This window comes from Convolutriloba macropyga, chromosome 1 (genome assembly GCF_964194025.1).
Source record: "Convolutriloba macropyga chromosome 1, txConMacr16.3, whole genome shotgun sequence".
Taxonomy (NCBI): domain Eukaryota; kingdom Metazoa; phylum Xenacoelomorpha; order Acoela; family Convolutidae; genus Convolutriloba; species Convolutriloba macropyga.
Window position 1 is genome coordinate 18,249,744 of NC_134468.1, and position 20,570 is coordinate 18,270,313.

The 20,570-nt window shown below is 32.5% G+C and overlaps 1 protein-coding gene across 2 annotated transcripts in view; it reads left to right on the top strand.

The window, feature by feature from the left end:
• LOC142336012 (histone-lysine N-methyltransferase SETDB2-like) overlaps positions 1–20,570 on the top strand; it is an 87,422-nt gene that overhangs the window by 22,129 nt on the left and 44,723 nt on the right. For both annotated transcript variants that reach the window (XM_075384484.1, XM_075384475.1), the window contains one exon: positions 4,298–4,457. In XM_075384484.1, coding sequence (XP_075240599.1) covers positions 4,298–4,457 — 160 coding nt within the window. The remainder of the gene's footprint in view (positions 1–4,297; positions 4,458–20,570) is intronic.

Here is a 20,570-nt window from a genome sequence, read left to right on the forward strand (position 1 = left end):
GATACCACAGAGTGTTGCAGAGCCTTAGAATTCTTTTCTAGTGTAAAATGGGCACAGTTTTCTCAAATTTATGATTAATTTTTGATTTTTTAATTTCTTACTTTCTGGATCCAAAAAAATATTGTATATGCCAACGCTCGTTTGGCATTTTGTGCATTAAAACATTCTTTGAACGTGAGGTTTTTTGTTTTATGAAATTGTACACACACTAGGTAGTTTTTTTGCCGTTTTTGTCCTTGTGGATTTTTCTTTTTTTTGTTTCCCGTCCTAATTATTAGGAGAGGCCTCTCTGTGCTCTGTCAGTAGTTTATTTTTCCGTTAATAAAATTTTACATAATTTTTGAAGTTTTGTGTTTGAAATTTAATTATAATTTGTTTCTACGTTACAATTTTAATTTTTTGTTTAATTTTATTATTTTCAAATTGTTTTAATTGCTCGTATCTCTGTAATCTCTTTTTACTTCTTTATTTAAACAGAAGTTAGACCGTGTAATGTTTTTAAGCCATGTTTGCTAATTTAATTGTTGTACTTAGTTTTTGATCGATAATTTTTTGGAATGTATTTCAAAAAGGATGTAAAGGCCGAATCAGAACGAAGTGTTTAGGCCATACGGCTGAACGAATCGAAGATCAGAGAAAAGAGAGTGATTTTGTTTATGGCGTTTTTTGCGAGACAGCGAGAAAAGGTGTGAGAAAGTTTTTGCTAAGCGATCAAAATTTTTCGATCACGTGCCGGTTCTTTTCGTTCATTTTTTTGTTTTAACTCAATCTTGTTCAATTAGATGGTTTTATGAATTATCGACGCTAGTTGTAGGTATGGAAGATTTTTTGACCATGTAAAGATAATAAAACACTTCTCAAATAAATTTCCAGCGATGTTTGTTTTTTTAATCGTTTTGCCTGTTTAAAGCTTTTCTGCTATTGAAGTTCGTTGTTTGCGTGGTCATTTTGATTGATATTTTAAATGTTTGAGGAAAATTGGCTTTATCGCGAGCAACTGCTTGCCGATGTTTATAAGTTGTTTTCTTCTTTGGCTATATTTTGTGATTGTCTCGCGGTTATTTCTCTCGAGTGAAGTTATTCTATTGGTGTTGCAACTATGAGGCAAGTTTAGACATGGGTCGTTTTCTAAAATAAACTACGCAATTTTTAGGTTTTTTATCCTTGGCGGTCTCCAATAGTCGTTCGATATTTCTCTCCTGCGTTTTGGATGAGTGACTCATCTTGCAGAAGGCGGTATAAAATATTTTCGCTGACTAATTGTTAAGAGTTTAAAGCTAAACAGGGCACTGATTTCTTATTTTAGTTGTTGTTAATTACTTTTTGCCAAATATTGGGTGGGTGACTGATGTACAAGAGAATTTGGTGAACAGTTTTTCGGATTATTTATTCCGAAAATGTATTTAGCAGTTCTAGAGATTTTGAGTTTTTTGTTTTCTGTGATCATATCTTTCCCTTTCTCGACTTTCTCATTATGAACCCATTTTTTGAGATTGTCTGCCAATTGTTAATATTTTATTGTTTTGTTGCAAAGTACCTGTGTCACGTTCTTTGACCAGTAGTTTTTTCAAATTTCTGTTCTTTTCTTGTTTTAATTGTTGTTCATTACTTCTCCGTCATATGTTGGGTGGCTGATTGATTTAGGAAAAAATGTGATGAGCCTTTTCCCAGATTAATGGATTGGAAATTGAATATAGCATTTTTAGACCCTTTTTTGTAGAATGCTACTTTTTCGTTTTGTACGTCATCTTTGCTTTTAGTTCTCGGTTTTCTCTTTATGAACCCATTTTATGAGTTTGTCTGTAAATTGTTAATATTTTGTTGCAAACTACCTGTTTTGTAGAGTTTTTGTTTCAAAATGCTGTGTTACGATTTGCTTAAGGTCATTCGTGTTAGTCAGTTTTCTACTTGAGTCGTTTCAGGACTTCTTCCGGCTATGTTTTGCTGTTTTGTTGTTTTTTAAGATTTTGGACCTTAAAGCGGAAGTGTGAAAAGCTGTCATGAAAAGGTTGCACCAATTTTTGATAGGTGAGGAGTTTTTTGATCATGCGCTGCGGTCAGTGAATGACTTTGTGACATTGAAATTGTTTATGAGATAACGGCTCATATAGATAGCCGTTTTCAACCGTTTTTTCGTTCATTTGACCCTTTTTATTTTAATATTCTCGCAATTTATTTTTAATAGTTGTTGTTCAATGCTGAATTAAAATTAAGTTTTTAAAATTGATACCACAGAGTTTTGCAGAGCCTTAGAATTCATCTGAAGTGTAAAATGGGCACATGTTTCTCAAATGTAAGATTTTTTCATTTTTTTTACTTTCCGGTTTAGATCTAAAAATCAGTGTATGGCAACGTTCGTTTGGAATTTTGTGCTTTAAACATCTCTAATAACGTGGAGTCTTCTTGTTTCATGAAATTGTACACACTAATTTGTTTTTTTTTGCGGTTGCTGTTCAATTTTTCTTTGTTTTTATGTTTCTGGTCCTTAATATTAGAAGAGGCCTTTACGTGCTCAGCAACTAGTTTAATTTCCCTTTAATAAAAACTAATAAATTTTTTGACGTTTAGTAATTGTTATTTAATGATAATTTGTTTCTTAATTGCAATTTTGATATTGTATTTTTAATATTTTGACTTTTTTTAAACTTTTAATTTCTTGTATCTCTGTATCTCTTTTCACTGAAGTTAGACTGAGTAATGTTTTGAGCAATGATTGCTAAATTAATGTTTAAATTTATCTTTTGGTCGACAATTTTTTGGAGTGTTTTTAAACAGGATGCAAAAGCCGAGTCAGAAAACAGTGTTTACGCCATACAGCTGAACGAATCGAAGAGCAGAGCAGAGAGTGGTTTTCTGTTCATGGCGTTTTTGTGAGAGAGCGAGCAAAATTTTTTGCGTGGGTTTTATGTTTGGGTTCTTTCAGGGCGCTTTTTTAGTTTTAAGTCAGTTTTATTCAATCAGATGCTTTTCTCTAAATTATCTGCATAAGTGGTGTTTAGAAGAATTTTTGACCATGTGAAGATGATAAAACACTTCTAGATTCAATTTCCAGTTTTTTTTTTACTTTTTTGCCTGTTTCCAGCTTTTCTATCAATTTTGTATTCTTCAATTTTTTATAGCGTTTGCGGAGTTTTGAATTTCCTTGTTTGCGTGGTATTTCAGGTTGCTGTTAACACCTTAAATGTTTTTGAGGAAAATTGGCTACAAAATAATTGTTGCGAAAAAATAAACAGGGCTGTCTTCATATAAATAATTTAAATATTTTTCTAATTTTTGCGTTGTTTGTTGATCTTTACTTATTTTAGTTGTTGTTAAATATTGGGTGGGTGACTGATGTACAAGAGAATGTGGTTAACAGTCTTTTTGGATTATTTATTCAGAAATTGTATATAGCTTTTCTAGTTTTTTTTAAAGGATTTTTCTTTTGTTTTTTCCGTCATCATCTCTTTCCTTTTCTCGAGTTTCTCTTTATTTACCTATTTTTTGAGATATTCTATCAATTCTTATCATTTTGTTGCAATTTAACTGTGTTACAGGATCTTTCACCAGCAGTTGTTTCGAGTCGCAACTAAAAATAATTTATCAGATTGTATATCAGCTTTTGTCAGTTTGTTTTCTCATAATATTTTTTGCGTTTTTGTTTCCAAATACTTAGTATAATTTTGTAAAATGTGCATTGGATCATTGAGGATGGTAACTTTTCTACTTCGAGTCGGTTCCGGAATGTTTCCGGCTATGTTTTTTTTTGTTTGGGTAACTAGATTTTTGTTACGACTATATGACGTCACAATCATCACTTCAAATCTTCTTTTTGTCCATTCGTTCGTGCAATTTCAACTGAATTGCGTGCGTGACACCGTATTTCACTCTTAGTGGAGAGTCCTTTCTTGTTGTTCATGGGCTTGATTAAATTTTTGGTCACACGACTTACCTCACTCTCAAAAATGACTTTCTCGCTCTGAAATTGACTTTTCTTTACTTTAATTCAAAGAGATAAGGTCAAATGAGTGCATGTCACTCTCTCTAACTGAAGGGTTTTTAAGGGCAGTTAATAGAAGCAGCAATACGTTAAACAGATTCTTAATGAAAATATAACATCTCGGCATTTAATAGAATGAAGTTTCTTTTTTGCTCTGTTTCTTTTACTATCTTTTTGATACATCAGATCTACGAAGCTATTGCGACTGCAATCTGTCAGCTATGTTGATAAATTTGAGTTGTTATCAGTATTGCCAACTTTCATCATTCTATTTTGTAGTCATTCTGTGTGATCTAAATTGGCTTTGGTGTTGTTTAGATCCTGCACCGGATGTTTGACGTTGTGAGATATCTATGTTCAGTGCGCCAACCACAGCTCAAGCCAGAAATGTTTACCTTTTGTCCTAATGTCTCCACTAATCTTCAAACTGACTCAATTTCATATCCCAGTCATCCTCTCATTCTTGATATATCCAAAGGTGAGATATGGATGTAAATGTAAAAAGTCCAAATATAATTTACATAAGAAATGAGGAAACAAATTCATTTAAGAATCAGCATTATTTTCTGTGAGTGCATTTGAATATTTTAACGCACATTGGAAGCTTTTGGAACCTACAATTCCGTACCCAAATGGGACCAGTTCCTCTTAATACCTCAACATAAAACGGTACGGATAATTGTCTACTGTTTTAAAATTTTTGCTTAATTTTGTCACAATTGCTTTTAAGTGGTGATACATATGATCTAATATAGCATAAATGTAATAGTTTTAAATTTGATAGCATCTGACTTTAGAGCCATTTATTTCCAAAAATTTTAAAGAATCTTTAAAGTTGAACTGCGTTTACTATCATTCATTTGCTGTATTGACAGGTATCGTGTTAATGTTTTAATTTTCTTTCCATGCAGTAATTCTAGAATTTTTATGAAAATTTTCTTTTGTTTACGCTTTCATTTTATGATTCGGTCATTTTTGGCTATTTTGAGGGCTTTGAGGTTGTTTTACGATTATGTATATTTTGTTAGTAAATTGTCGATAAGTCGTTTTAAAAAAAATGAAGTTTTCAGCTCTGCTTTTTTCCTGTTCTTTTTCATACTTTGTTGCTTACTGTTTTTAATAACTCTAGAACGAAGCTTTAAGCAATTATTGTGAACGTGTTGCTCTTTTTATGCAAATTTTTTGCTTGACCGTTTTGACTTTTCGAGTGACTTTTGCGCACTTGATTATTTTGTTTTGCGTTATTTACGTTCCTCTCTCGTTAACAAGTGTCGACAGCTGAAAGCAAGTGGAGGCAGTTCATTGCTAAAAGTCAAATTAAAAGTTCGCCGAAATTGGTGTACTTTTTCATTTTACTTTTTTTAGTGGCTATAGTGGTATGTAACCTCTAATGACGTCATTTAAGCCTCCCCTTAGTGAATTTACTTACCCCCTCCCCCGGCCGAAAAAAGCAGTATTAGATTACAGCTCTCATTGGTCAACGTTAATCGGTTATGTTTAATAGCCGCCCTCATCTTCTCAGCCGGCTATTATAGCGCTCCTATTTTTTTTTACTTCGTCGAATAAAAAAATGTTTCGCTTTACCTCATTTTGCCGCCTTTTCAACATTTTGCGTGAAATCTTTTTGACTTCTCTAGGCTAGTTTCTCTCTTCTCTCATTCTGCTAAAAGTGAATTTGAACATCAGCTGCTCAGCAAAGCAATTCAAAATGAACAGAGTCAGTATAAAAATTGAAGTCAGAAATAGAAACGGGATAAACCCATAAAGCCCAATTTTAGATGCCCGCTATTTGAACGTCGTTCCTATAAGTCTTATTTACCATCTCTAATGCTTATTGTTATTGATAGTAGCCCCTGTAGCCTCTCTCTAAGAAACAGAAGTATGTTCAACTACGAAATGCCATCAAATTAAATCGGACTTAAAAAAATGTTTTTGTACAAAATTCTTTTTTTTCAATATCTTCTGTTATTTCAATCCCAATCATGCTTATTGGAATCAACGGCGGCTATTTTCCAGCAATCTGCCGGGTATGTTCATAATTGTACATCTTCCTGAGTGAATAATTTCTATTTTTATAGCTGCGAAGCTGTAAGCTGAGCGAAGCTATATTGCGGTGCTCTTGGTTTTTACGACTCGAAGAGGAGTATTGGATTTCTCCCGGTCTTTTTTTTACAGGAAGTAGATTTGTTCACGCGGCATTTTGACCTAAAAGCGAAAGTGAGAAAAGCTGTCTCGGTGAACAAATTTTCGCTAAGCGAGAGAAGGTTTTTGATCATGCGTTTCGTTTAGTGAATGACTTTTTGACTTTGAAAAGTAGTTTTTGACTGAATGGCACATATAGATAACCGTTTTCAGCCGTTTTTTGGACTAAGTGGGCCATTTGTTTTGCTTTTAATTTGTTTTCTTATAGAAATAAAGTTTATTAGATACTATATTGAAATGTCAAACTCGGAAATTGATTTCAAATTGTTTGCAGAGCCTGAAAATGCGTTTCAAGTTGAAAATTGTCACATATTTCTTGATTTTATAGTTAATTCTTGGCTCTTTTCTATTAATTTCTTCATTTTTGAATCTTTTAACCGTCTTTTTGTCAAAAATCAGTTAATGTGGCAACTTTTCTCTGATATTTCATATACTCAACCCTTCTTTCCACCTCGATGTAATTTTGTTTCATAAAAATTTACATATGCTAATCCGATTTTGGTAGTTATTTTCCAATTTTCGTCTGTTTTTTTGTTTGTATTTTGGTTGTAATTGCTAGAAATAGTCTTTTTTGCAGTATGAGGGACTTTAATTTCGTTTCAATAAAAGTTTGATCGTTTTTTGGCGTTAGGTTTTTGAAAAACAGTTAAAACTTTTTCATAAATGCTGTATTAAAAGCTTTTGACCAATTTTTTGCAAAGTGTTTCAATTTTCCGTATTTATGAATTCTGCTTTTTCTTATTTTTTGGTCTCCTCAGGGGAATAGATCTTTGTATCGGATGATCTTTTTTATGTCTTGAAAGCTGAACAATGAAATGTATTAGTTTTTCTTGAATTTTTTTTATTGATTTTTAACTTTCAAATATCAAGAATGTGTTTTTGTTACGGTGTTCCTTACATTGTGCCCATATTCTTCACATTCAAGTTAGTAGCTTTCTATCTTTCTCCTGACACCTACATTTGTTTTCGGTATATTGATTTTTTCAGTTGTTAAAAATGAATGATTTCAGCTTTTTCTTAGATTTTCGTCATTTCTTTGGTTTGCATTTGATTTCATTCAACATAAGGCAGTACTGAGAGTTTGATGGCAAGCCTTTTCGGCAATTTCCACTTAAGACTATTTACTGCAACTTTCTTCCGGCCTTGGTTTTAAATTAAAAGATTTTTTGCCTTTGAATATTCTTCTGCTGCTTATGTCTTTTTTATGATCAATTTAATTTTTGAATTAGTTTGAAATCATGTTGTCTAGCATATGTGCAACAAGGAACAAGTGTGTTTTGTTTTTTGTCTTAATTGCTGTGATTAGAATTGTAATTATTGGTGTTTTCTGATTCGTAAATTTGAGCTTTCTGTTTTGAAAAGATTTAATTTAGTTTCTAAAATTATTCTCTGCCGTTTGCTTTCGCGATCTTTTTCAGATTAAAATAATGAATTATGTGAAGTCAATTGATAACCTTGTCAGCATTTTCGGTCTCTCAGTTTTTTTTACCACTTTAATTTTTTCGGTTTTTTTGATGTTACCAAACGTTTTCAATGATATAAATTTTTGCTGCATTTTTCTCTTGGTGACAGTGGTTTAAGTTTCACCAATTTTTAGAGCAGACCTGGAGTTGTAGTGAGTTAATGGTTTAATACAAAAAGTAGTGGCTACCGCTGCAATTACGGTTTTGTTAGTGAAGTTTTGATGCTTGGAATCGCTTCCGGAATTCTTTCGGCTATGTTTTTTTGTTTCGTCGTCGGACGCTCTTTTTTCGTTTTACATTTGTTCACACAGCAAAGCTGAAAAAATCAAATTTTCTGAATGACTTCTTCCTCTCACTAACGGAATTTGCGCGCGTGACGTCATTTCTCACTCGCTTTTGCAAAAGTTATTAGGTTATTTGCGTGATTAGATTTTGATCATACGTGACTTACCTCACTCAATAAAATGACTTTTGCTCTTTAAAACTTAAGTTCAGTGTGAATTTGTTTAAGGTCAAAGGAACTCATTTGTGCAGTAAAGGTCTCTAATAAGAGGCTTCTGCGGAATGAATTTTAACTAGCTTAATTAATTTATCGCTTTATGTTTTCTAACTCGTTTTTTTGAGAGGCGTCGATTTTTTTTCAATTTAGATCTGTATCTGTTTCTATCTCTATTATATGGCACGCAGGTCTATTCCTTCGCAGCTATTCCGGCAATCTGCTGGCTATGTTTGTAGGTTTTTGGTTTTTTGATGTTTTTAAGGACTTTGACGCCAGTTCTTCTTCTAAAAAATGTTGCTGAAATAACATTTTTTGGCTGATTTAGGCTCACTTTTTAGTGTTTCAAAAGCTAGTGTCTGCTTGCAGTGGTGTTCTATTCCAAAGTTCGTCTGATATATAACTACTGGTTTTCACCTCATCTGTTTGCAAAATGATCGTTTTCTTTTTTGATCCATTTTGTCTGTTTGTTGAAGTAGGGGGTCGTATACTTCAATACTTCGAATACTTGGCTGTGCAAGATTTTATAGTAGTGTGCATGATGGACAGGTGTTTTCATCTAACTCTATGCATTTCAGTCCGGGATTTTCTGATTTGTCGTCCGACCTTCTTTTTAGTTTTCATTTCAGAACAGTAATTTTCAGTCATTTTGGTTACTAGTTTTACGTGACCAACCCTGCTCTATAAATTTACTTTCGCACTTAAAATTTTAGTTGATTTAAAATAAGTTTAGGGTTGAAAAATCTCCCTTATGAACTTCCTCTTAAAAGGCCTTGCAGAATGAAATAGAACGAATGATATCACTCTGTTCCTAGAAGTTTTTTTTCATTCGATTGACTGTCGCTGTTGTTTGGTCAACGCATTCCGTTTTTTTTTCTAATTGTTCTCAAACGAAGTTTGTAGCAATTATGATGAAACTGATCTTGTCTGCCTGAGCCATTTGACTTTTCATCCTCAAAACCCGGATAAACAGGTGGCGCCCGGAGGGCGTTAAGGGCTCTTAGAGCCTTTCAGCCTACTAGGTTTTAAGTATGCAATTCAACAAAACTGTTTTGGACACATTCTTTTGTGGTGTGAAGGGGGTACTTATTTGAGTTTGAGCCCCCTCTACTTCTTCACATCCTTCCCCCACTCCATCCCCCTTCCCTTGCACATCGTTCCACCCGTAACCGAGAGCGCTAGACGCCCTCCTTCGGTGCTTTACTCCCGCCCCAGTTCGCACCTAGCTCGAGAGCGATTCTGTTAGTTGGTTATATTTTTTCTAACACCAATTGTTTTCATAAGTATTTGAATTCTTGATGTTTGACTGTTACCGTTATTCATTTTGTTTTGTCACTTGTGTTGTCACTTTGTCTCAACGCCTTTCTAATTGAGCTGAATCAAAATCATGAGTTTTTACTTGGCGAATAACAGGTTTTTATCGACTTGGAGGAAATTTGCTTTCGAGAAAGTTCAATGATCATTTGGTTGTGGATTGTATTTCTTGTTATTCTTGTCACTTCGTCTCTAAGTGAAACTATAGAGAAACTGTGTGATTTGCTAGACCCCCCAGACAAACACACGCACACCCACTTCACCAGTATCAGCCCCGCCTCCATCTTTTCATTTCTCTCTTGCTTCTTTTGGTTTAATTTAAACTGTTGTCTGAATTTTTTCACTATTGCTATTCATTGAATTTTAATAATTTTTGATTGTTTTCCATTGCGTGGTCTTAACTTGAATTGTAATTTCTCGTGATGTATAGTGCTGTGCACCTTTTTCGTTTATGATCTCATTTACTTACTGAATCTGATCGGTTTGCTTTTTAAGACTTGTTTTTTCTTTGAAATGTATGAAATCGTTTTTGCTTTTTTCCGATGCGAATCTTTATTAATATCTGGTACAAACGTAGTAACAATTTTTCTTTCCCGTGCTTCTTCTGATATGAACTAAACTCTTTCAGCTATAAATCTTTTTCGTATAGCTATACATTTGTTTCTTTCTAAGCATTTTTGTATTTGTTTTCTTTCGTGTGGCATTGAATAGAATGCTTTTCCGTTTTTTATAGTGACCTAGTCCATTCTGATCTTTGATATGATCTAGTTACTGATTTCAATTGTTTTTTCCCAATGCGTTTAAGATAATATTTTAGATTGGTTTTGTTGTTTTCATTATTTTTTCAGTCAATATTCTGCAATAACATCTGGTTCATCTGTGTTCAGGTTTTTGCTCCCTGTCCTGAAAAAAGACTTCACTGCTAATCCTTAGTCTACATTTTTATATTATAGTTGCTTTTCTTGCATGGTTTCGTTAATTCTATTGTTTTTTCGCTTTTTAACGTTGTGATTCTGATTTTGTACTCGTGTGTGCTATACACTTTTTATACACTTGACCTTGTCTGGTTTCTGAATTTAATTAGTTGTCTTGTTAGAACGGTTAACTCTTCCAAAATGTATGGAATCGTTTTTTCAGATGCAAATACTTATTTCTAACTTATACATAAGTTTTCACAATGTCGCTAGTGCTTTTTTGGGTCCATTTGAATTCTCCTAAGTCTTTTTAATATAGCTATACATTTGTTTTTGACAGTTTCTTGGTCGCGTTCTATTGTGTGGTCTCAGTGTGAATATTTCTTTCCCGTGATTTTTTTGCTATGCACCATTTATGATCTGATCTGGTTTATAATTTTGTTTCGTTTGCTTTTTAAAACTTGCTTTTTCCTCAAAAAATTTGTTTATTTGTACATTTGTTTTTAAGTATTTGTTGGTAGTTTTCCATCCTTTTGGTCCTAGTGTGACATGTTTTTTAAAGTTATGTTTAGTGCCATGCACCTTTCTGATTTATGATCTGATCTGGTTAATGATTTTTTATCGTCTCCTTTTCAAACTTGTTCTTATAAAATGTAGAAATTGCCTTTTTACGATCCAAATCTTTATTAAGATCTTGTGCATCTGATCGTTTGTGACCGGAGAGTTTGGCGATTTGATTGTAACAGTTTGTTTTTAAGCTTTTTTATTTTTGAGAAAATCTGTGTAGTCGATTTGTTTTTCCTATATAAATCCATATCGATATCTGGTCCATTTGTGGCTGCAATTTTTCTCGTGCTTTTTTCAATTAGTTTTTTTCTAACTCTATTCTAATTTAGTAGGTACATCTGTTTTTGAATATTTTTGGGTCGCTTTCCATGGTGTGGTTATAGTGGGAACAGAGTTTTCTAATAAGGTATAGTGCCGTGCAACCTTCTGATTTTTGATCTGATCTGCTTTTTTATTTTGTTCGGTTTCCTTTTTAAAACTTCATTTCTTATAGTTATAAACTGGATTGTTTTTTTCCGATAGAAATTTTTATTCAATCTGGTACATTGATACATTTGTAGTCAAAATTTTCTCTCTTGGTCTTCGTCTGATAAGGATGAAACACTGTTATTTCAATCGTTTTAGTGTAGCTTTACATATGTTTTTCTTTGAATATTTTAGTCGTTTTCCATCGTGTGGCATTTGTTTGTAAGTTTTTCCGTTGCTTAGCTGCACCCTTCTGATCTATTGTCTGATATTTTCACTGATTTCATTTGTCTTTTCAAACTTTTGTCTGAATTCTATTAGTTTCTTTGCTATGTATTTGTTTTTAAGTTTTTTTTTGGTTGTTATATAGATAGTGTGGTCTTAGTTTGAATATTAATTTTTCGTGATGTGTAATGAAATGCACCCTTCTGTTTTTGACCAGTTGAGATTTGTTTTGACCAGTTTGTGTTTTGAGTTTTTTATAGTCCTGTATAAAACTGATGGTTATTTTGATACGTTGTCAGAACTTTGTCTCTAATGCTGGTTTTGATTCGAATCAGACACCGTATTCTGTCTATATCTGTCTAAGTTTTTAGGTGAGATTTTCTCTATCGTTTCTTTTCGTTTTAATGTTGTCCTTTGATTCTGAGTTTTTCTCACAATTTTTCAGTATGGAATTTCCTGTTTTCGGACCTGATCTGGTTACCGGTTTTTAATTTAGGTGTTCATTTGTTTTTGTTGCTTTTGGTCGTTTTCCTTCTTGTAACCTTAGTTTGAACATTTTTCTCGTACTGTGTATTACCATTCATCCTATTGATTTATGATGTCATGTGGGGACTGATTTTGATTCGTTTAAACGTGTTCTGAAAAATTTCAAGTCATTTTTGGTTCTTTTTGGAAACAATATTTTAATATCTAGTTCTTACGTGGTCATAATTCTACTTATGATTCTTTTGTCTTGATTTAATCTATTATCTAAATCCTTTTAATGTTTCGGTAGATAATTTTTACTGAATATTTTTGGTGTGGTGTTATTTTGATTAATAACATCTCGTGAAGTGTAGTGCCACGCAACCTTCTGATTTATGGTCTGATCTGATTACTGATTTCAATTGTATTTCAGTTTCAACTCTTTGTTCTTAGGAGAATGTTGGAAGGTTTCTTGTCGTTTCGTTATTCTCATCGTGTTGCCTTTTTAAAAATTTTTTCCCGTTATGTATAGTCACATGAACCGCTCTGATATTATCCGGTTGCTGATTTTGATCGATTTTCGTAACATTTTGTATGACGAGTTGCATTAGATCATTTTTTGTTTCAGTTCTTTTCCTCATAATTTTGCAATTAGATCTAGCATCTGGGTTGTTGTCCTCTATCGCGTATTGTGTTTCCCCTTAATCCTTCATCCACATCTCAATTGAGTAGTTGAACTGTTTTCTCGTTTGTTTTGATTTGTTAATCTCATGTTTCAAGTTTTAATCTCGTGATCTGTTTCTGATTATTTTGTTCTCGTGATGTTTCTGTTTTTGATCTCACTGGTTTCTGATTTGAATCCGTTTGCTTTTCAAAGCTGTTTACTTTTAGGAAAGTTTTTTCTTTATAGTTTTTCATCTAGTACTAACGTTGTCGCAACATTTTTCTTTCGTGCTTTTATGGTTTCAATTAAACGCTACTTCTAGTTTATGATCTTTTCTCTTTGCTGATTTTTATCATCTCCTTTTTCAAGCTTGTCCGTGCTAAAAATTGTAAAACTTCTGTTGTTTACGGTGAAAATATTTATATTTGTGCCATCTGATCCCGTATTTAATTGGATTGAATTGCTTCTTAAAAGCTTGTTTATTCTTAAAATTTTATGAAATGTTTTTCATTAAATTATCATTGATATCTGGTGCATACTACGTAACAATAGTTCTTCTTCATGCTTCTTTTTATTTCAATTAAACTCAGTTGTCTAAACCTTTTCAATTTAGCTTTATATTTAATTTTATAATTCTTGGTCGTGTTCCTTTGTGTGGTCTTTAATTTTTATTTTTCTTAATGTATACTGCAATGCACCCTGCTGATTTGTTATTTTAGCTGGTTACGATGTTGACCTGTTTGCTTTTAAAGACTTGTTTATTCTTTCAATAATTGAAATTGAGTGTTTTTATTCGATGCGAATCTTTATTAATATCTGGTGCATACGTTGTGATTATTTTTCTCTCGTGCTTCGTCTTGTTTCCAATATACTTTTATCTAACTCTTTAATATAGCTGTACATTTGTTTTTAGTGAGATTTGGTCTTAGTGAGAATGCCACTAACCATTTTCTCGTGATGGTTAGTGGCATGTACCCTTCTGATTTAGGATCTGATCTGTTTACTGTAGCTTGTTTCGTTTGATGTTTAAAAGTTGCTGATTGCAAAAAATTGCTTGAAATAGTTTTTTTTATTCCTGGTAAATACGTCACAGTTTCTATCTCCTTTTTCCTTTATCAATTGCTTCCTTTTTCAATTCGATTGTTAGCTAACGTTCTTAAATTTAGCTGTAGTTTGTTTTTGAATATTTTTTTGGTCTTTTGCTGTCGTTTGGCCCTCTTGTGAATATTGTTTACTCGTAATGTATTTTTGTAGATAGGTTTTCTTTTCAAAATTTGTTCGTTTTTTTCATAAATAAATGAAATCTTCGTTTTTTCCTATGCGAATCTTTATTATCATCTGGTGCATACGTGGTTAGAATTTTTAGCTTGTGCTTTTTATATTTCCTTTATACTGTTATCTAACTCTTTGATTTGTATTTAGCTGTTTTAGAAATTTTTCGGTTGTTTTCCGTCGTGTGGTGTGCGAACATTTTTTTTCGTGCGGGGTTTAATAACATGCACCCGAGTCAATTATAATCTGATCTGGTTTCTGATTTCATTTCGTTTGTTGTTTAAAACTTGCTGATTTCTTAATTGTATAAGTTTTTGAATATTTCTGGTCTTTTGCTGTCGTTTGACGCTCTTGTGAATATTGTTTACTCGTGATGTACTTTGCCATATACTCTTCTAATTTATGATTTGATTTGTTTCCTTTTTATAGATAGGTTTTTTTTTCAAAATATGTTTTTAAACAAATGAAATCTTGGTTTTTTCCGATGCGAATCTTTATTATCATCTGGTGCATACGTAGTTAGAATTGCTCTCTCCTCTCGTGCTTTTTGTATTTCCATTATATTGTGAACATTTTTCTTGTGTGGTGTTTAGTAGCATGCACCCGTGTCAATTATAATCTTATCTGGTTTCTGATTACATTTCGTTTGCTGTTTAAAACTTGCTGTTTTCTAAATCCTTTTTATGTTTCGCTATATAAATTTTTACTGAATAATTTTGGTGTGGTGTTATTTTGAATAATAACATCTCGTGAAGTATAGTGCCGTGCAACCTTCTGATTTATGGTCTGATCTGATAACTGATTTCAATTGTGTTTCCGTTTCATTTCTATGTACTTAGGAAAATATGTTAGAAGGTTTCTTGTCCTTTCATTATTCTAATCGTGTTGCCTTTTAAAAAATTTATTCCGATTATGTATAGTCACTTGAACTGCTCTGATATGATTCGGTTGCTGATTTTGATCGGTTTTCTTCATAACTTTTTGTCTGAGGAGTTCATTTTTTATTTCAGTTTTCCTCACAATTTTGCAATTAGATATAGCCGCTGGGTTCAGAGTTATCCTCTATCGCGTATTGTGGTTCCGCTTTTAATCATTCATTCACATGGGAATTGGGTAGTTGCATACGGGGTTAGAATTTATCTCGTGCTTTTTGTTTTTCTTTTATACTATTATCTAACTCTTTAATTTGGCTTTAGATGTTTTAGAATTTTTTGGTTGTTTTCCGTCGTGTGGTCTTAGTGTGAACATTTTTCTCGTGTGGGGCTTAGTAGCATGCACACGTGTCAATTATTTTCTGATCGGGTTTCTGATTTCTTTTTGCCTGTTGTTTAAGACCTGGTGATTTCTATGTTTGAACTTTTTTTCGATACAATCTTCATTAATATCTGGTGCATAAGTAATCAAAATTTTTCAATGTCGTGCTTCTTTTTTTCAAATGAATTGCTATAACTAAATTTAGCTGTAATTTGTTTTTGAATATTTTTGGGTCGTTTTCTATCATTTGCTCCTATTGTGGTTATTGCTGTCTCGTGATGTATAGTGCCATGCACCCTTCTGATTTATGATCTGATCTCAATACTGATTTTTTTTAGTTTCCTGCTGAAAACTAGCTTATTCCTGATAGAATGTACGAAATCGATTTTTCGATACAATTTTTGTTAATACTGGTACATGCGGGGTCACAGATTTTCGATCTCGTGCTTCTTTTTTTAAACGGTTTTAACTTTTTTAAAATTTAGCTGTAATTTGTTTTTGAATTTTTTTTGGTCTTTTTCTATACTTTGGTCCTATAGCGAATATCGATGTCTCGTGATTTTCAGTGCCATACACCCTTCTGATTTGTGATCTGGTTTCGTCGCTTTGTTTGCTGTTTGGAAGCTACTAATTCCTAAAAAATGTATGAAATCGTTTTTTCGATACAATCCTTATTAATATCTGAAACATAGGTGGTCACAGTTTTTCGATCTCGTGCTTCCTTTTTTCATTTAAATTGTTATCTAACGTTTTTAATTGTAGCTTCAATGTGTTTTTGGAATGTTTTTTGATAGTTTTCTATCGTTTGGTCGTATTGGGAATATTGTTTTCTCGTGACGCATAGTGCCATGCACCCTTGTGATTTATGATACGATCTGGTTTCTGAATTTTAGTTTCCTGCTTAAAACTAGCTTATTCCTCAAAAAATGTATGAAATAGTTTTTTTTCGATATAATATTTGTTAATACTGGTACAAGCTGGGTAGCGGATTTTCGATATCCTGCTTCTTTTTTTTCAATTAAATTGATATAACTTTTTTTTGAAATTTAGCTGTAATTTGTTTTTGAATATTTTTTGGTCGTTTTCTTTGGTTTGGTCCTATTGTGAGTATTGTTGTCTCCTGATGTTTAGTGCCATGCACCCTTCTGATATATGATCTGATCTGGTTACTGATAATGTTTCGTTCCCTGCTTGGAGCTTGCCTTTTGCTAAAAAGTGTATGATTTTGTTTTTTTGATGCAATCATTATTAAAGCTGGTACATACGTGGTCACAAATTTTCGATCTTATGCTTCCTTTTCTGAATTACATTGCTATCCAATTTTTTGAAATTTAGCTGTGATTTGTTTTTGAATATTTTTGGTCGTTTTCTTTGGTTTGGTCTTATTGTGAGTATTGTTGTCTCCTGATGTTTAGTGCCATGCACCCTTCTGATTTATGATCTGATCTGGTTACTGATAATGTTTCGTTCCCTGCTTGGAGCTTGCCTTTTGCTAAAAAATGTATGAATTTGCTTTTTTTATGCAATCATTATTAAAGCTGGTACATACGTGGTCACAAATTTTCAATCTTATGCTTCCTTTTCTGAATTACATTGCTATCCAATTTTTTGAAATTTAGCTGTAATTTGTTTTTGAATATTTTTTGGTCGTTTTCTTTGGTTTGGTCCTATTGTGAGTATTGTTGTCTCTTGCTGTTTAATGTCATGCACCTTTCTGATAAATGATCTGGTTTTGTTTTGCTGTTTAGCAGCTGCTGATTCCTAAAAAATGTATGAAATCGTTTTTTCGATACAATCCTTATATCTGGTACATAGCTGGTCACAGTTTTTCGATCTCGTGCTTCCTTTTTTCATTTAAAATGTTACCTAACGCTTTTAATTTTAGCTGTAATGTGTTTTTGGAATGTTTTTTGATAGTTTTCTATCGTTTGGTCGTATTGGGAATATTGTTTTCTCGTGACGCATAGTGCCATGCGCCCTTCTGATTTATGATCCGATCTGGTTTCGGAATTTTAGTTTCCTGCTTAAAACTAGCTTATTCCTCAAGAAAAGTATGAAATAGTTTTTTTCGATACAAGCTTTGTTAATACTGTTACAAGCTGGGTGACAGATTTTCGATATCCTGCTTCTTTTTTTTTCAATTAAATTGATATAACTTTTTTTAAAATTTAGCTTTAATTTGTCTTTGAATATGTTTTGGTCGTTTTCTTTGGTTTGGTCCTACATATGGTACAAGCTGGGTAACGGATTTTCTGGTACAACCTGGGTAACGGATTTTCGATATCCTGCTTCTTTTTTTTTCAATTAAATTGATATAACTTTTTTTTAAATTTAGCTTTAATTTGTCTTTGAATATTTTTTGGTCGTTTTCTTTGGTTTGGTCCTATTGTGAGTATTGTTGTCTCCTGATGTTTAGTGCCATGCACCCTTCTGATTTATGATCTGATCTGGTTACTGATAATGTTTCGTTCCCTGCTTGGAGCTTGCCTTTTGCTAAAAAATGTATGAATTTGCTTTTTTTATGCAATCATTATTAAAGCTGGTACATACGTGGTCACAAATTTTCAATCTTATGCTTCCTTTTCTGAATTACATTGCTATCCAATTTTTTGAAATTTAGCTGTAATTTGTTCTTGAATATTTTTTGGTCGTTTTCTTTGGTTTGGTCCTATTGTGAGTATTGTTGTCTCTTGCTGTTTAATGTCATGCACCTTTCTGATAAATGATCTGGTTTTGTTTTGCTGTTTAGAAGCTGCTGATTCCTAAAAAATGTATGAAATCGTTTTTTCGATACAATCCTTATTAATATCTGGTACATAGCTGGTCACAGTTTTTCGATCTCGTGCTTCCTTTTTTCATTTAAAATGTTACCTAACGTTTTTAATTTTAGCTCTAATGTGTTTTTGGAATGTTTTTTGATAGTTTTCTATCGTTTGGTCGTATTGGGAATATTGTTTTCTCGTGACGCATAGTGCCATGCACCCTTCTGATTTATGATCCGATCTGGTTTCGGAATTTTAGTTTCCTGCTTAAAACTAGCTTATTCCTCAAGAAAAGTATGAAATAGTTTTTTTCGATACAAGCTTTGTTAATACTGTTACAAGCTGGGTGACAGATTTTCGATATCCTGCTTCTTTTTTTTCAATAAAATTGATATAACTTTTTTTAAAATTTAGCTTTAATTTGTCTTTGAATATTTTTTGGTCGTTTTCTTTGGTTTGGTCCTATTGTGAGTATTGATGTCTCCTGATGTTTAGTGCCATGCACCCTTCTGATTTGTGATCTGATTTGGTTACCGATAATGTTTCGTTCCCTGCTTGGAGCTTGCCTTTTGCTAAAAAATGTATGAATTTGTTTTTTTTTTGTGCAATCATTATTAAAGCTGGTACATACTTGAATTACATTGCTATCCAATTTTTTGAAATTTAGCTGTAATTTGTTTTTGAATGTTTTTTGGTCGTTTTCTATGGTTTGCTCCTATTGTGAGTATTGTTTTCTCTTGCTGTTTAATGTCATGCACCTCTCTGATAAATGATCTGGTTTTGTTTTGTTTGCTGTTTAGAAGCTGCTGATTCCTAAAAAAATGTATGAAATCGTTTTTTTATACAATCCTTATTAGTATCTGGTACATACGTGGTCAGAGTTTTTCGATCTCGTGCTTCCTTTTTCAATTAAATTGTTATCTAACGTTTTTAACTTTATTTTGAACTGTTGTTTGTTTTTTTGAATTTTTTTTGACAGTTTTGTATCGTTTGGTCTTTTTGTGAGTATTGTTTTCTCGTGATGCATAGTGCCATGCACCCTTCTGATTTATGATCAGATCTGATTAGTGATTTTGTTTCGTTTGCTGTTTAAAATTTCCTGATTCCTAAAAATGTTTGAAATCGGTTTTCGATACAATCTTTATTTTTAATATCTGGTACATGCGTGTTCAGTTTTTCGATCTCTAACTAGCTTATTCCTCAAAAAATGTATGAAATAGTTTTTTTCGATACAATCTTCGTTAATATCCGATACATACGTGGTCATAGGTTTTTGATCTTTTGCTTCCTTTTCTGAATCAAATTGATATCTATTTTTTTAAATATAGCTGTAAATTGTTTTTGAATATTTTTGATCGTTTTTATTGTTTGGTCCGTTTTAAATAATTCTGTCTCCTGATGTTTAGTGCCATGCACCCTTCTGATTTATGATCTGATCTGGTTACTGATAATGTTTCGTTCCCTGCTTGGAGCTTGCCTTTTGCTAAAAAATGTATGAATTTGCTTTTTTTATGCAATCATTATTAAAGCTGGTACATACGTGGTCACAAATTTTCAATCTTATGCTTCCTTTTCTGAATTACATTGCTATCCAATTTTTTGAAATTTAGCTGTAATTTGTTCTTGAATATTTTTTGGTCGTTTTCTTTGGTTTGGTCCTATTGTGAGTATTGTTGTCTCTTGCTGTTTAATGTCATGCACCTTTCTGATAAATGATCTGGTTTTGTTTTGCTGTTTAGAAGCTGCTGATTCCTAAAAAATGTATGAAATCGTTTTTTCGATACAATCCTTATTAATATCTGGTACATAGCTGGTCACAGTTTTTCGATCTCGTGCTTCCTTTTTTCATTTAAAATGTTACCTAACGTTTTTAATTTTAGCTGTAATGTGTTTTTGGAATGTTTTTTGATAGTTTTCTATCGTTTGGTCGTATTGGGAATATTGTTTTCTCGTGACGCATAGTGCCATGCACCCTTCTGATTTATGATCCGATCTGGTTTCGGAATTTTAGTTTCCTGCTTAAAACTAGCTTATTCCTCAAGAAAAGTATGAAATAGTTTTTTTCGATACAAGCTTTGTTAATACTGTTACAAGCTGGGTGACAGATTTTCGATATCCTGCTTCTTTTTCTTCAATAAAATTGATATAACTTTTTTTAAAATTTAGCTTTAATTTGTCTTTGAATATGTTTTGGTCGTTTTCTTTGGTTTGGTCCTACATATGGTACAAGCTGGGTAACGGATTTTCTGGTACAAGCTGGGTAACGGATTTTCGATATCCTGCTTCTTTTTTTCAATTAAATTGATATAACTTTTTTTAAAATTTAGCTTTAATTTGTCTTTGAATATTTTTTGGTCGTTTTCTTTGGTTTGGTCCTATTGTGAGTATTGATGTCTCCTGATGTTTAGTGCCATGCACCCTTCTGATTTGTGATCTGATTTGGTTACCGATAATGTTTCGTTCCCTGCTTGGAGCTTGCCTTTTGCTAAAAAATGTATGAATTTGTTTTTTTTTGTGCAATCATTATT